We start from the raw sequence: 16,315 nt of genomic DNA, 5'->3' as shown, positions 1-16,315 counted from the left end.
GGCCTGGGGAAATAACGGGCTCCAGAGCAACTTACTGGAGCAAAAGTGGGTGAAAAGGAAAAAAAAAAAAACCAGAGAGTTTCAGACCAAATCCTATTTCTTGTTTTGTATTAAGGAAATGAAGGAAAAGCCCTTTTTTTTTTTTTTGTTGTTGAAGGTTAAAGGGATGTTCCTGGGGATGGTTTCACTGGGGTAATTCCAGCTCCGGTGGGGTTCGCGTTTATTCTCCACGGCCCTCAAGGAGCGGAGCTACCACTGCGGTACGACGTGGGGTTAAAATATTTCCGAGAGATTTATAAAAATACCAAGAGGGGAGGGAAAAGAAAGGAAATTTTTAAAAAAAGAGCTGTGTTAAGATCAAGAACACCTGCATTTGCCCTTCCCGACTGCTGGTGGTTACAGCAAAGCCGCTCGTTCAAGCGGCCGCAGACCCGTCTCGGAGCTCCTCGGGGGCGAGGACGCAGCCCTGCACGGGCTTTCCCCGCGCACAGCGTTCCCTACTCCATCACAGCCGGTTTCTTACGCCGGCGCCTGCGTTTCTTGACCTCTTGCGCTTCCTGGGGCGGGCAGAGGTGGGGGCTCAGGGGGGAAAAACAGAGTCCCTTCTGCCGCTCGTTAGCGGGCAACGAAACCCGGCAGTTCCTGGCTGCCAAACCGCATGGCCGCCTTTGCTCCGTCGCCCTGGGCTCGTGAGCCAGCTCCTGGTGTTGTTCCTGCACCTTGGCGCCTCGCTGGCGTTTCTTCTTGGTTTTGCCGGAGTTTCTGGAAGAAAATTCCGTAGTCAGTACCCAGGAGAAGTCACGGCCCCGTTCAGTCTCTGCACACGGAGCCTGAAAGGGCTGATCGTGAATCCCCTCGGCCCCTCCGGCTTTATCCGGACACCCAGGGAGAACGCCCAGCTACCAGCTTATTTCCTACGTGCTTATTTCTTACAGTAAAGGAAGTTTTCAGCAGGAAACATTGTGCATGCCCTGGAAAAGCGGGGCCGAATGAGCCACTGCTCTGCCAGCAGCAGCCAGCGGCTACCACACATCCATTCCCGAGATGGTTTTGGAGCTCAGAGCTGCCAGAACGTCATGTCCCATCTTGGATGTGCGTCCGAGGTCAAGAGGAAGCTCTTTACCGGCCTCCACTGTCCCCTGCCATCCCTGCTGAGACAGGAGAGGCCTATTTACCAAGTGCACACAGGAGCGTGTATCCCTTTTCCGGGTTTTACGAGGGTGGCCTGTCCACCTAGTCATGGCCTGTAAGCGAGCGTCATGATTCGTAATCACTACGAGATCCCACACTTCCCATCATCCCGACTTCCAACGTTTTCTTAACCATCGTAAATCCACTCCAATTCTACAATATCTCTACAAATTCCAATTACCCTACCTTACTGCTACAAATAAATTCTAAGCAATGTAGTAAAATCTAAATCTAGTCTAGGAACGGTTACTGCTCCGCTCTCAGGCAAGAGCCACCTCACTCGGCGCCCGAGTCAAAATCCTCTTGGCCCTGAAACCTCTTAGAGAGCTTGAGAACGTTTCAGCCCCACTGGGAGCTAGCACCGACACCGGCAGTTGGTATTCAGCGTCTACAGGCACAGGTCTACTGTGTTCATTTTGGGGCCCCTCACTCCAAGAAGGACATTGAGGTGCTGGAGCGTGTCCAGAGAAGGGCAACGGAGCTGGTGAGGGCTCTGGAGCACGAGTGTGGTGAGGAGCGGCTGAGGGAGCTGGGGGTGTTCAGCCTGGAGAAGAGGAGGCTGAGGGGAGACCTCGCTCTCCACAGCTCCCTGAAAGGAGGGGGTAGCCAGGGGGGGTCGCTCTCTTCTCCCAAGGAACAGGCGGTGGGACGAGAGGAAACGGCCTCAAGTTGTGCCAGGGGAGGTTCAGGATGGATATTGGGAAAAATTTCTTCCCGGAAAGGGTTGTCAAGCATTGGAAGAGGCTGCCCAGGGCAGTGGTGGAGTCGCCATCCCTGGGGGGATTTAAAAGCCGGGCAGACGCGGTGCTGAGGGACGTGGGGCAGTGCCGGGTTGGGCAGTGCCGGGTTGGGCAGTGCCGGGTTGGGCAGTGCCGGGTTGGGCAGTGCCGGGTTGGGCAGTGCCGGGTTGGGCAGTGCCGGGTTGGGCAGTGCCGGGTTAACGGTCGGACTCGATGATCTGAAAGGTCTTTTCCAACCTAAACGATTCTCTGACTCTAAGCGCAGCATTCAGAGGCAAAGAGCTTTGCTGCTGTAGACACAAGGAACGCTTCAACATCGATATGGAGGTTCTAGACAAGTTTCAGGGATGTTCCCCCCGCCCCGCTCCCGCAGAGCGGGCAAGGCAAAAGGCCCTCTCTTGTCTGAGTTGCGGCTTGTGAAAATCCAAGTTTAAGTTTTACTTAAAAATGAGAAAGCAGCTCTTTTTGTCCCATCCGCTCAGCGGTACGGCACGCGCAGAGGCAAGAAGCAAAAACCTACCTGGGCACTGCTAAAGGGGCTTGGTCTGAACAATGTGGACGATGTTTGATCTTCTGCTTTTCGGCATTTGGTGTAGCGCTGGCTTTTTCTCTGAAGGGGCCCAATCCCAAATTCTTTAGTCCGCAGTTCCTTAAAAAGAATTCTGTATGTCTTGACTGTGTCCACAAACCATTTACCGAGTGATGGCAACTCTTTTACACCTAAAAAAACCCTCCCCTTTGCATCACTGCTCCCCGAAAAGGGGGAGGGCAGCAGGTCTGCGGGGATCTTTAAACCCAGGTCTCCCAACTGCCCTCCTCACCCACTGGATCGTTCCACCTCCCTTCCTCGAAGCTAGTCAGGTTTAACATCTGTCCTTGACAGCAGCTCTCCCCGGGCACGTGCCCTTGCTCATGCACACAGAGAGACTTACTTTTTTACAGATCTCTTCCGAAGGTCTTGGATATAGTTGGTTCTCTCTATAGGATGCCCTCGAGCCCTGTTGAACACTGGAGAGAGACAGGTCTGAGTTACAACAACGCTCTGCACAAGTCACCTTTGGGGCTGCGGAGCACTTAAAGCCTTTAGAAGGGTTTTAACCCCTTCAATGAGCACTTCCAAACTCGGGTCACGCAGGGTGACTCCACTTGGCGTACCACCTTTGGCGTGACAGCCCGTGACAAGGCAGACCCGCGCTCAGTCAGCTCCACAGTCACACCATAAACTCAATTCCTTCTTTCCAATTACCTCAACGAACCCCCAGCACCTCCCCTCCTCCAGCTGCCCTTCTACACAACAGGGAAACACACAGTCACCTCCCCGGAGCTAGCCCAAACCTCGTGACCATTTAAAACCACAAGCCCACGATAAACATTTCCCATCTGAACACGAAGAACATACACATACGTACACTCTATTGCAGTATTTGGCTCCATGCCTTCAACATCAATCAGGTACCTGAAAGGATCAGCAAGAAAGCTCTCATTACACGATTAACCACGGAAACATTGACAGGTTAGTGATGACTCAAAAAGAAAGAACGACTGGGAAGTTTTCAGAGCTTCTGTTTACACGCCTGAATGGAGTAACAGCATTTGGTCTGCTGGAATCAGGGATAAAGAGTGCCCCCTACCAACAACCTTCTCGGAGTTGAAAAGTTTTATATCCTTGCAAGTCTGGGAGTACACAGGTCACTTGACTCCAGTTTTACTGGTGCAACATTATTTCCTCCTGGAGCAACAAGAAGCTGGCACTTAACTCAGTTTGACTACGGACAACTCACCTACAAACCAGGTAGCCAGTTCTGTTTAAGCCATGCGTGCAATGAACTCCGATGAGTTTATCTGTAACACACAATAAACACGTTATCTTTAAATGTTCTTTCTCCAGAACAAGCCTGTTCGCATCCCTCCTCCAACAGTGACACCAGCACAGACAGACAGAAACGACCACACACCACCACCACCACTGTATTTATGTCTAATTAGCACCACCGATTCGGCTCATTAACCCATTTAATTCTGTGAGCTCATCTGCATGGTCACACAGCTCACTGCAGGGAAGATGTATTTCAAAGCTCCACAAAAATGTTATCCCATGTTTCCCGAGCACTAACAGCTTACACCGCTACCAAAAAGCGATCGGTACTTACCAGCCAGTCTAGAGATGGAGTCTCAAACTCAATTAAAGCTCAAGTCACTGCCCAATTATCAGAGACACAGCACGAATTCCTTTACCATAACAAACCCATCTTATTGCCTTGACATTCACGTGCCAAGAGAAGGAAAAGACGTTCCCGCTGTTCACTAAAACATCACTAGCCTCCAAGTCCAAGTCTGCAGTGCTCTTCCGAACAGCAGCAACGTAAGGGAAATCAAATCCACACTTACCGTTGTCTTTGTTGTCTCTCAGGAACTTTTTTACAACACATTTGAATTGAAAAATGGTTTGCTTGTTTGGTATTTCATGTCCCATTGTCAAGATCTTCGAGTAGCAGAGTGTGTCTGGGAGCTCCTAAAAGAAAGTCAGTCAATAATTTCCAGGAAAAAGCACGAAGATTCTTATCAATTAGAGAACCATAGACTATAAACCAGAAGCACCCGAACTTTTCAACTAAGCCCAAAAGAGCAGCAACACGGTTTTAGGTAAGAAAACTTCTGTTTCACTCCCTTGATATAGTACCAATATTCCAGAACAGCCTCTTTGCATTTTTATTTCTCTTGGCTTTGCTCTTTCCTCCCTGGGGAAGATGAAGCATAGACAGAGCACGGAACACCTTTCCAAGCAAGTATCCACACATTTGATACCACAAGCCAAAGCTGGTTCTAATCAGCTTTTCTCTCAGGAGAACCCATAGAAACCAGCTTTAGAGTATCCCAAAACTTGTGCTGTTGGTACAAACAGGATCTGCATGATGGGCCTTGAAGACCCCAGGCCTGTATTTGATTGAGGACAAAGACCCCAGCCCGACGGGCCCGCAACACTCCACCTCATCCCCCTGCCAGAGGATTCAAATGCCTCATGCTCTATAAAGTTATCTTCTTGCAAGAAACATCCTCCACTTTATCAGCAATGTCACGCTTACACAGAGCTTCATTTTCCTCCACAGTAAGACCAAGACTGACCTCTGGCCCGTAATAGCGTGTTGTGTACGTCAAGTCAATGATCAGGCCCAGTTCTTCCTTCTGCTCTTTGATTTTCTTAATGAGGTCATGAGGTGAAAATCTCTCCTCTGGATGAAGGTTCCGATTAAAGCTCTGAAGGGACAGAATGTTTAAGAGCAGACATTAAACTTGGGTGCATCGCAACTGGTGGGTCACAGAAGGAGGTTCATGCTGCAGAACTGCACAAATATCATCCCTTAAAAGAGAAAAATGCAGGCAACGAGCAAAGGCAGATGCAGACTGACACACGTTACACTGAGCCAAATGAGAACACGCTCAGGTCCTCACTGCTTTGGGACTGTTCAGCTGATGGTTTCCAGGAGTAACCAAAGACTTGAGACTGGGGCAAAACACTACAGCACGACAAACACACCCAGAAATTGAAGTTTTCATTTGGTGGAAGCTATAAAACAGGCACTCAGCTCAAATGGGGCTGAACAAACAGCACCACTCCCCGTCACAAGCTCTACAACCCCCATGGAGTTGACCCACAGTGTTTGTTTTAGGCATAACCGCTGTGCTCAAACCACTCCGGAGCAGAGCTCACCCCCAGCACGCAGCAGCAGGGACCTCCAGGCACAGCTGGGTGGGCAGTGGTGCTGCCACACCAACCCTTCACAGCCTCTGCTCCTGAAACACAGCTCTGGCACTGCCTCCATCAGGCTGCACGGCCTCCGGGCACGGGGCAGGGATGGGCACAGCATCCCTCCTGCCCTAACGGAGCCGTCCCAGACAGACCTCCCTGTATCCTGGGTGGTGCTGCTGGCACCCAAAAAAATGCTAACACCCCCCAGAAGCTGCCACCACGATCCCATCACACACTCCAACTGCTCAAACAGCAGCTCCTCTCCGCCAGGTTATAACCCACTGACCAAAAAGAAACAACAAAATGAACTATCGGCACACTTTCTCATTTTTCGGAAGAAACTCACTCATTGACTCTCTGCAAAGCGACGCTTTCCCGCAGCCCATTTCTGCCCCAGAGTGTCAGCAGGCACTTACCGTCTTCAGGGGGACCTTGAAGGCGATGAAGCGGGTGCCCGGCATCCTCCTGCCCAGCGGCACGTAGTTGGTCCACCTAAACCCGCAGCAAGGAGGCGTTAAACGGCTGCCCCGGGGATCCGGCCCCCCGCTCCCCCCGGCTCAGGGACCCTCAATACCCCCCGGCGCAGCGATCCTCACCCTCCCACCCCGAGACACCCCGCCATCCCGAGACGCCCCCCAAGCTTTAAGCTACGGCTGCCGGCTGCCCGGGCCCGGCGACACGTTACGGGTCAGCGCCGCCGCTGTCAGGGCCGGGCCGGGCCGGGCCGCGAGGCTCCCGGCAGTACCAGGCCCCACAAGGCCGCACCGCCTCGGGGGCAGCCCCCGGGAGGCCCACAGGCCGCGGAGCCGTGTGGGGAGAAGGCGGAGACACACTCACCGATCCGGTACGCGGGAGGCCCCTTTGCCCACCATGATGGCGACAGCAGCAGCACCCGGCCCGTCAAAAGCCACTTCCGCTTCCGCCGCCGTGACCCCGCGCGGCGCCAGCCACGGCCCCGCCCACAGGCAGGAGGCCACGCCCCCCCAAGAGGCCGCGCCCCCTCCCGGCGGCGGCTGGGGCTGTGGCGCCGCCTGGCGGGTACCAGCGGGTACAACAGTCCCGGAACCACCTCCAGCGTCACCGAGCAGGACCAGTACCAGCATCTCCGCCCCAGAGCAAGCACCAGCATCACCGCCCCAGTACCAGCACCAGCATTACCGCCCCAGTACCAGCACCAGCACCAGCATCACCGCCCCAGCACCAGTATCACAACCCAGTACCAGCACCAGCATCACTGCCCCAGTGTCAGCACAACTATCACCTCCCCAGCACTAGCATTACTGCCCCAGTACCAGCATCACCACCCCAGTACCTGTATCATGACCCAGTACCAGCACCAGCGTCACTGCCCCAATGCCAACATCACCACCCCAGTACCAGCATCACTGCCCCAGTACCATCATCTCCTCCCCAGTGCCAATACCAGCATCATTGCCCTAGCATCAGCATCTCCGCACCAGTGCCAGTACCACCATCACCGCCCCAGTACCAGCATCACTGCCCCAGTACCAGTGTCATGACCCAGCACCAGCATCACCACCCCAGTACCAGTATCATGACCCAGTACCAGCACCAGTGTCACCACCCCAGTACCAGTATCATGACCCAGTACCAGCACCAGTGTCACCACCCCAGTACCAGCATCACCACCCCAGTACCAGTACCAGCATCGCCACCCCAGACAGCATCACTGCCCCAATAACAGCATCAGCATCACTGCCCCAGTGCCAGCATCACTGCCCCAGTACTAGTACCAGCATCTCCTCCCCAGTGCCAGTACCACCATCACCGCCCCAGTGCCAGCATCACCACACCAGCGCCAGCACCACAACCATCGCCCCACAGAAAGCGTCACCAGAATCAGTACCAGAACCAGTATCGCTGCCCCAGTACCAGCAGCACTGCCCCAGTACCAGCACCCCGGTTCACCCCAGCACCAGCATCACAGACTGGCAACCTCACCCCGCACCAGCACTGGTACCAACATCCCTGCCTTGGTACCAGCATCCCCAGTACCTGCATCCCCACCCCATGCTGGTGCCGGCACTCCCAGTACCAGCATCCCTACCCCATGCTGGTGCCAGCATCCCTGGTACTGGCAGCTCTTCCCCACCCTGGTACTGACATCCCCAGTACCATCCCCCCAGTACCAGCAGCCCCCATCCCACTAGAAGCGACCCACCGCCAAGTGTCACCTGGGGCCACCTCCCCAAAGGGCCACCCGACGGGCTCCCCATCATGGCCACTCTACTGGGACAGTTCATCCAGAGTCGGGAGCGGTTGTTGCCCCTCGGGGCAAAAGGGGGGAGGACAAAAACAACCCGAAAGGATCCCAATCCCCGTCCCCCATCCCCGCCACGGGGGCAGGACGGGGCAGCACACACATGTTGGCATCGCGGGGTCACTGGTGTCACCCCATCCCTTCCCCTCGGACAGGAAAATCACCTCCCCCAAAAAATATCATCGTTGGGATGGGAGATTGTTGGCGTGGGAAACCATCGTGGGGATGGGAAACCATCAGGGGGACGGGAAACCATCACTGGGATGGGAAACCACCACCAGCATCACCATCACCGTCCCAGTACCAGTGTGGGCGGCCGGGGTGCCTTTGCTGTACGCAGACACATAGACATACATATATGTACTGTGCAGGTAATGGCTCCTTGACTCCACGCTTTCCTGGCCCTGGGAGTTTTTTTCCTGGGAAAAGGGCTCTGTCAAGCAGGGCAGGATTTTCCAGTCCACAGCATCTCATTCCCGAGAAGGTGGTGGGGAGCAGCACCCTGTGCGCGGCCTGGAAAGATTCTGTCAGCAGCTCCAGTTGGGAGAAAAGCCCTTTTTCCAGAGGGAGGGAAACCACATGGATTAGCATCAACGCCGGGAAGACGGAGGCGTCGGCAGGCGGTGGCAGGGAAGGGCCGGCTCGACTTGCCCGGCCGAGCAGGGGGCCCAGCTCCTGGGGTGCCCCGCGGCCGTCTGGGCACACGGGGGCTGCTCCCCCCCGCGCTGGGGAAATCAGGTTGAACCTCCTTCATTTCCAGCCAACCCTGTAATTAGCGCTCGGCCCATGCTGGCGAGCAGGATCCGACCCTGGGAAGGAGCCGCGGACGCCTCAGGGTGTGAGGCAAGGACTGGCTGAGCCCGGAAAACTCATCTCACACCTGGCCGGCCTCGCTGGCCGGGACTCACCGTCCCTCTGTGTGTTCCCCGTTTCCCCTTCTCTTTCCCAGCCCATGGCACGTGGTGCTGCCCTGGGGCTCAGGATGCTTTTGCAAAGGGCGATTTTGCCCCGCGGGGACCCCATCGGCAGGCACAAATCCGCCCACGAAGGGCTTTTCCACCCCCTGCCCCTCCGAGTGATGCCCAAATCCCAGATCTCTCTTTCCAAAGCGGGGACAAGCATCCTCCAGCCCGAGGGGGTTCACCGTCACCTGGCCCTCTACTCAAAACCCCCCCGGGGGGCTTTGCCACCCATTTTGGGGAATGGCCTTGACCGTGGGGACCCCGGGGCGGGTGACTCAGGGATGCCTGGGGTTGCGAAACAGGCCTGGGATGATTTGGGAGACGCCTCCACGCAGCCCCGCCAAGCCCAGCCGCCCCGGGGAGCCCATCGGAGGAACAAGCCACGGCAGCGTCTGGGCTTTGCTCGGCGGCCGACCCGTCAGGCAGGTTTCCCGGAGCAGCGAGCCGAGCTGGAGAGAGCCATCCGGAGCCGGGCATGCCCCTCCGCCCGCTCGCAGGCTGACGGAGCCCCCCCGCCGGCTCTCTCCTCGCCGCCGAAGCCATGCGAGCGGCCGGCTTGCTGCTGGCTTGGGCGCTGCTGCGTCCTGCTGCCACCCACCAATGCCACCTGGCCGGCCCCGGCGGCGTCCTCCGTTTCACCGACACGCACGCCGAGATCCGGGTGCCGGCGCTGCACCGGGTACCCAGCTCGCTCGATCCCCTCTACGGCCTCGTCCGGCGCTGCCTGGACCTCATCCAGCAAAACCCCCTGCCCACAGGTGAGCCCCGAGCCGGGGAGCCAGGACCCCACCGTTATGGGTGCCGGGACCCCCAGGGTTTTGCCGGCTGCAATTCCCATGTCCAGAGCTGCTCTGGGGGATCCGAGCCACTTCATGGAGGGGGACGCTGCCTCCGTCCCAGCCCCGCTGCCCCGGGAGGTTCGGGGGTACGTTGGGTGGGATCTCTTTTACTGGTGCCGTGGTTTCTTTCGCAGAGCTGCTCAGGGCGGCCCTGAACGACCCGGGCTCGGTGCGGACGTCGCAGGTGAGCCAGGACGTGGGGTGGGGGATCCCATGGGATGCACCCACCCGGGATGGGGCAGCTGGGCACACGGAGCACCCCAAAAGCTGGGCGCAGCGGTGCCGACCGCGCTCTCCCATCACATAGGTGGTACAGTATGAGCTGGGCTACGTCGTCTGCGCCGCGGTGGCTCTGCTCTTCACCGTGGCTGTGCCGGTGGCCGGGATGTGCTTCTGCTACTGCCGGAGCCGCCGGCAGTGCGGGGGCCGCCTGCGTGCCCACCGGCGCTCGCTGGGCTGTCGTCGCCACTGCCTGCTGGCCTGCCTGTCCCTCACCTCCCTCGTCATCCTGTGAGTCCCCCAAACCACCCCACGAACCGGCGCCCTCGCCCCAGGGTGGGGGGAGTGGTGTGCCATGGGGCCGGGGCGGCTCTGCCGGGCAGCCCCGTCACCGCCCGCTTGTCCCCGGCAGGACCAGCGTTGTCTGCGCCTTTGTCACCAGCCAGCGGGTGAAGGGGCAGATGGAACCGGGGCTGGGGGCTGTGCCGGCCACCCTGCGCACCCTGCGCCAGCACATCGCCAACATCCCCCAGGTGGGTCCCCACACAGGGTGCAGCCCAGGGATGGCTGCGTTTCCCTCACAGAGTAGTCTGGGAAGCAAGAGGAGGTGGCGGCTGCATTAAAAATGTATTTTGAACGGCAACATGGGGTTTCCTCCCCTCCGGGTGGCTGCTACCCGCAGCCGACCGGCTCCTCTCTCCCGGCAGGGGGTGCAGATGGTGGTAGACCAGTTCGAGGTGCCCCGACAGCAGATAATCTCTGACCTGGGTGGTAAGCACCGCGCCGGGGACCTGTGGGCACCGTCCCGAGCTTCTCACCAGGATGAGATGCCGACGGGGTGCCTGATGCCTTGCAGGGCTCAGCCGGAGCGTGGGGCTCTCCATCCACGCGCAGCTGAAGGCGATGACCTACGCGGCGCTGGCGGACCTGCAGGACAGGGCTGGAGGTACGGCCAAGCACAGCTCTCCCCGGGGCCGGTGCCGAAGCCTCGCCGGAGAGCCGGGGCGGCCGAGCTGAGCAGCATGAACTAGCCCTGGGCTTTCTCTTTAAGACCTACAGACCTCGCTGCACCATTTACAGATTCTCGACAAGACGGTGCGGGCGCTGGCATCGGCGCGGGCCGAGCTGGAGCCGGCGCTGCGGGAACGGCGTCGGCGCGTGGTCGCGCTGCTGGACGACCCGCGCTGCACCTCCTGCGCCAGCGTCCTGGGCAGGGCACAGAGCCTGGAGCTGGGCGCTGACTACACCAAGGTGGGAGAGGGGGCTGGTCCCCCACCATCGCTGCCACCCCGGCCTCGTGGCAGCCCTGAGGCTCATGGGTTGCTTCTTCCACCCCAAGGTGCCGTCGGTGGAGAAGGTTTTGAAGGCGCTGGCCGGTCTGCCCCGAAGTGACTTTGCAGAGATGATTCGCCAGGTTGGGGGGGTCAGGGTGCAGCGGGGGGGGTCTGGCACTCACAGGCAGCCCCAGCTGAGCTGCTCAGCACTCCCTCTTTCTTCACAGGGCAATGGCACCTTCAACTCCATCCCAGAGCTGGCCGTGGAGAGGATGGCACAGGTCATCCAGGGTGAGTGGGATGGCCGGACCAAGCGGGGACACCCTCCTTGGGGCAAATCCCTATTTGGGGCCATAGGGCGGGACACAGGGACCATCCGCCCCTCCAAGTATGGCCTTGGTCCTGCAGATCTGCGGGACGAGATGGCCCGCATGACGGAGAAGGTGCAGTCCATCGCCAACAGCTTCCCCCTCCCCGACTACACCCGGCCCGTCAGTGAAGCCCTGGTGAAGGCAGAGGACAGGAGCCAGCCGTACCTCCGGGAGGTGGAGCGCTTCGAGCAGTACAGGTGACATGGGGGAGCATGAGGGGTGCGGGGGTGTGGCAGAGATGGGTGCTGAGCCCCACTCTGAGCCCCAGCTGGTGCATCAGCCCCATGTCTCGAGGCCGTGCTTTGCTTCTCTTTCCTCCAGGTGGATTGCGGGCACAGTGTTGTGCTCCATCATCCTCCTCATCCTCGTCTGCAACGTGATAGGGATGGTCCTGGGGGCGTACGGGCTCTCCAAGCGGGAGGACCCGAGCGACTACGAGTGCCGAGGAGAAGCTGGTGCCAAGTTTCTCCTGGTGTAAGCATCTCTCTGGGTGCTGTGGGGGCTGTTGCCATCTCACACCCCCAAAAACCAGAGGGGCAAAGCCAAGGGAGGGACTGGGAGCGGGACGAGCGGAAAGGCTTTTGAAGCCACCGCCTGTGCCTGCAGGTTTGGGAGAAGCTGCTCCTCCCTGGGAGCTGGCAGCTCCGGCACCCCAACCCCGCTGCCCGGCACACCCCGCTCCCGCGGGCCCTTCCCAGGCAGGCCAGCGTGCCCGGGCGCAGGAGGGAGCCGCGGGGCTGCAGCCGGCCAGGCAGGTCCGCACAAGCCTTTCTGCTCGCTCGGGTCTGCAAAGCTGCCGTCGGCACCTCCTCTCCCTCTTTCAGCGGCGTGGGCCTGGCTTTCCTGTTCTCCTGGCTCCTCATCCTCCTGGTTTTCGCCACCTTCCTGGTTGGGGGCAACATCCAGACGCTGGTTTGCAGGAATTGGGTCAACCAGGAGATTTACAAGGTAGGTGGCCACGCATCCACATGTCACCCCATAAATCTCTGCTTGCGTGCACCAAAATGCCTTCAAACGCTCTGTATCCTCCCCGTAAACCCATCCAGAAAAGCCCCATCCTAAACCAGAAGTTTAGGATTAGGTCCTTGAATTTGCGTCATCAGCAGGGAATTGCCCTTGTGCCGTTAATTTGCTCAAGCTGAGAATGCTCCTACCTGCAGGACTCCTGTCCTCTGGTTGTTTGGGCATCCCTGGGGTGCTCAGGGCTCGCAGCGTGCGGCGACCGGGCTGGGAGCAAGGTTGGGAATGTCCCGTGGCCGTCCACATGCAGGCATGTTCCTGCACGGGGCTGTCCGCTGCTTTCCCTCTGAACAAAACCAGCGAGGCTCTGCAATGGGGATCATACAAATAAAGGCAAGATTAGCTCTGGCTGGGATCAAGGACCCCAGGACACACCCGCGAGGGCAGAGCACCCCCAAAATCGTTGCTGCAAATGCCTGCACCTGACCCTAACCCTCTTTCTCCTCTCATTTGGCCCAGTTCATCGACACTCCCGGGAACCTCCCTCCATCCATGAACCTCACCCGCCAGCTCAACCTCAGGAGGGACTCCAACCTCAGCGCTGCGTACCGGTGGGTGCTGCAGGAGCCCACCTCTGCCCCTATACATCTGAGGGCTAATCTGGGGTCACGCCACCCATGTCCCTTTGACTTCCAGGGAGTGCAAGAGCGGTGCGGGGCTGTGGGAGGTGCTGCAGCTTGACAGGTCCTACGACCTAGATGAGCATCTAAAATCCCCCAAGGTGAGAGCTGGCTGCAGCCAGAGCTTCTGGTAACGGTGCAAGGATGCACAAGCTTTACTGGGTTTACTGAGATGGAGATGCCTGGCCCCAACCCCACAGCATCCCCTGCATCTCACCCCTGCAGTATACGGCTGATTTCCAAAAACGCCTGGGTGACTTCACGGCGCGCTTGGGTGACGTGCGGCTCCTCCGCAGCGAGGGCAGGCAGGACCTGGAGACTTTTGCCCGCAGCGGCGTGGATGAGGTGGACTACAGGCGCTTCCAGGAGGAGGTGAGGGGATGTGGAGGACACAATGTGGCCCAGCCACGCTGAGGCTGGCTTCCAAGGTTGGATTTTGGGCAGCTGCCAACTCCATCTTCCCCCAGATGAAAAACCCTGTGGTGCAGACCAGCGTCCCTGGCTTGGCGCGGAGCCTCGAGGGGCTGCAGAAAATGCAGGTGAGTGGCAGGGCAGGCGGCGGGGGCTGCCTGTGTGCCCGTGGGGATGTCCTCACCTCGCTGTCCCCCCACAGAGGAACGGCACGGTGGCGGGGCGGCTGGCCGCCGAGGCCCAAGCCCTGTGGCAGATGCAAAACTCCACGGTGCAATCGCAGGAGGCTTTGGTGGTGAGTCCCTGCCTGGCTGGTGGCTTGTGGTGCTGTCAGCGTTTGCCCAGCGACGTCCCCGCAAAAGGGGCGACGGGGCTTTTGTACCCATCTCACCTCCCTGTCCCACAGGCAAAGCTGGGGGAAAGCGTCCAGTTCCTCTCCCACCTGGCACCGCACCTCCAGGTACTTGCGCCGTTTCTTTCAGCTCTGAAAAATACATAGTGACCTATGGGTTCCACCTGCCCCAAAAAGGCAGTTCCAGGGTGATGGGAGAGCCAGGAAAAATGTCATCTGGGGAGGATCGGACTTCTTTAATGCTTAGATTTGCAGCTGCAAATCAAAAATCCCCCTGCAGCACTCAGGACATTTCAGCATCCCCAGCAGAGCCGTCCCACGGCATTTCATTTTACCCACTCCCTGCCAGGGGGTTTCTCTGCTCAGGGCTGGTCCTTCTTTCCCTGCCCTCTGGCAACCAGACCCAATTTGAAGGTCAGGATGTGCACGGCGCTGCACGGCCTGCTCTCAGCACCCCTGGGGCACCTATTCTGCTGCTCAGTGCTCTAAGGATGCTCTGCCCTTCCCATGCTTCCCCAGGAGCGTGTGAAGACAACACTGGCCACCATAGCCTCAGTGGAAGCCCGGCTGCCCATGCAAGCCCAGCAGATCCTCCGGCAGGTGAGCCAGGGCTGGATCAGCCCACCAGGGGTACAAAATTCCCCACAGCAAGAATGAAACAGTGACAATAGGGCAAGAGGGGAAGGGGCACCTGAAGCCTCCAGCCCTCCTTTCCAAGCCCGACATTAGCCCGAAGATGGCTGGAGTGGAGCTGGAGCTGGGCTGGGCTGGAAAGTGCGGTGCTTGCCTTCCATGCTGCCTTCCCTCTGTCCAGGAGATCGGCTGCTTCACGAGGAAGGAGCTGCGGTACTTCATGCAGTACCTGAACTGGGTCGGGCAGACGGTAGGTCCTCACCTTCGCCGCAGAGAGATTCTTTGGGGCTGGGAGCTCTCATAGATGCTGCATGCCAGCCCTGAGCCGAGCCGAGGCAGCAAAATGCCTCCCCCCAAGTTAGGAGTGGGTTTACACCTTGTCTCCGCTTCTTGTTGCAGCTGAGGGAGGACGTGGCTTCGTGCCAGCCACTCGCCACGGCCTTGGACAATGGGCGGGTGATCCTGTGTGACCGCATCGCCGACCCCTGGGTAAGGATCACGTCCCTGTCCCTCTGCAGGGGCATCCCACCAACAACCAGCAAGAATTCGGGGCAGCCGGGGCTGACAGCAGCCCTGGCACCCCCCCACCAGCCACCGCAAGGTTCCCCAAATTCCTCCAGAGCCTGGGGCTGCCTCTCCCCGTGCAGCTCAGCAGGGACCCCCATGCTCTCTCCTTGCAGAATGCTTTCTGGTTCAGCCTGGGATGCTGCACCTTCTTCCTCATCCCCAACATCATCTTCGCTGTCAGGCTCACCAAACACTTCCGCCCCATCCGCAACCGGCTCATGTAAGCGGTGGGCACAGGAGGGCAGGAGGGCTGCCTGGGGTGGGAGGACACAGGGAGGGGAGATGTGGGCTTGTCCACGACCTCTCTGATGTTTTATCCTCTTCCTCCTGCAGCTCTACAGGTTCAGAGGAGACCTGTCCCTTCCACATCCCCCGTGTCACGGCGCTCAAGCTCTAGGACGGGGCTCTGCTCCCATCAAACTTGTGCCCAAGCCTTGCAGGACTGCGCATCCCTCTGACGTCTCGCAGGGCTCCAGGTCTCTCCGACGTCTCTTCCTCGGTGTCCTTCAGGATCTGAGCATCCTTCCTGGGCGCGGGGCACTCATCTCCATGCGTCACGGGGCTCCGGGTCTCTCCGATGTCTCCTCCTCGGCCACCTTTGGGGTCTGACCACCCATCAGGGATGCTCCCGGAGCCCAGCTGATCAGGGCGCAGGGGAAGGTTCCCCGCAGCTCTCTCTAACCACTGTCGTTCCCCTCGCAGACCCCACGGGGGGGGACACCCGCCCGCTGCCCCATGACTCTTCCCCACCCCCGGGCACTGGGCACATTAAAGTCCTCCCCAGCCAAACCCACCACTGCCTGCTTTCTTTCGCCGCCACCATCTCCCTCATTTTCCGTGGGGTTGTTCATCCTAGAGAAGGGAAGGGTCCAGGGAGATCTTATTGTGGTCTTTCAGTACTTACGGGGGGGCTTATAAGAAAGATGGGGACAAACTTTTTAGCAGTTGTGATAGGACGAGCAGTAATGGTTTTAAACTAAAAGAGGGTAGATTTAGACGAAGTATAATGAAAACGTTTTTACGATGAGGGTGGTGAGACACTGGCCCAGGTTGCCCAGAGAGGTGGGAGATGCCCCATCCCTGGAAA

General features: G+C 58.7%; 2 protein-coding genes across 3 annotated transcripts; one reads left to right on the top strand and one right to left on the bottom strand.

The window, feature by feature from the left end:
* Positions 1-79: 79 nt before the first annotated feature.
* Positions 80-6,640, bottom strand: DUSP11 (dual specificity phosphatase 11). 2 transcript variants are annotated; one of them, XR_012584260.1, is made up of 10 exons: positions 6,517-6,640; positions 6,096-6,171; positions 5,055-5,186; positions 4,320-4,443; positions 3,713-3,773; positions 3,341-3,387; positions 2,864-2,939; positions 2,452-2,580; positions 934-1,148; positions 80-762 (listed from the first exon to the last, which is right to left on the bottom strand). XR_012584260.1 is itself a non-coding variant. In XM_074563461.1 (9 exons), exons 1-9 carry the CDS (start codon positions 6,549-6,551, stop codon positions 498-500), a joined length of 945 nt encoding a protein of 314 aa, XP_074419562.1. In that variant the 5' UTR covers positions 6,552-6,621; the 3' UTR covers positions 80-497. The 2 variants fall into 2 exon arrangements, 1 of the variants encoding a protein (XP_074419562.1); XM_074563461.1 differs by lacking the exon at positions 934-1,148 and having other exon boundaries at positions 6,517-6,621.
* A 2,558-nt stretch (positions 6,641-9,198) lies between these two features.
* LOC141733387 (prominin-2-like) lies at positions 9,199-15,681 on the top strand. Its single transcript, XM_074563686.1, is given in 24 exon segments — positions 9,199-9,438; positions 9,440-9,680; positions 9,896-9,945; positions 10,069-10,271; positions 10,393-10,513; positions 10,688-10,751; positions 10,837-10,926; positions 11,032-11,231; positions 11,320-11,394; positions 11,482-11,545; positions 11,663-11,822; positions 11,947-12,099; positions 12,450-12,573; positions 13,105-13,196; positions 13,282-13,366; positions 13,491-13,637; positions 13,733-13,804; positions 13,879-13,971; positions 14,083-14,136; positions 14,548-14,628; positions 14,843-14,911; positions 15,061-15,150; positions 15,342-15,448; positions 15,562-15,681. Coding segments are annotated over 24 exon segments (2,706 nt in total). The 5' UTR covers positions 9,199-9,231; the 3' UTR covers positions 15,626-15,681.
* The last annotated feature ends 634 nt before the right edge of the window (positions 15,682-16,315 follow it).

The sequence above is a fragment of the Larus michahellis genome, chromosome 20 (genome assembly GCF_964199755.1).
Source record: "Larus michahellis chromosome 20, bLarMic1.1, whole genome shotgun sequence".
Lineage (NCBI taxonomy): Eukaryota > Metazoa > Chordata > Aves > Charadriiformes > Laridae > Larus > Larus michahellis.
The sequence above is the reverse complement of the archived record's forward strand: the minus strand, read 5'-3'. Positions and strand labels throughout refer to the sequence as shown.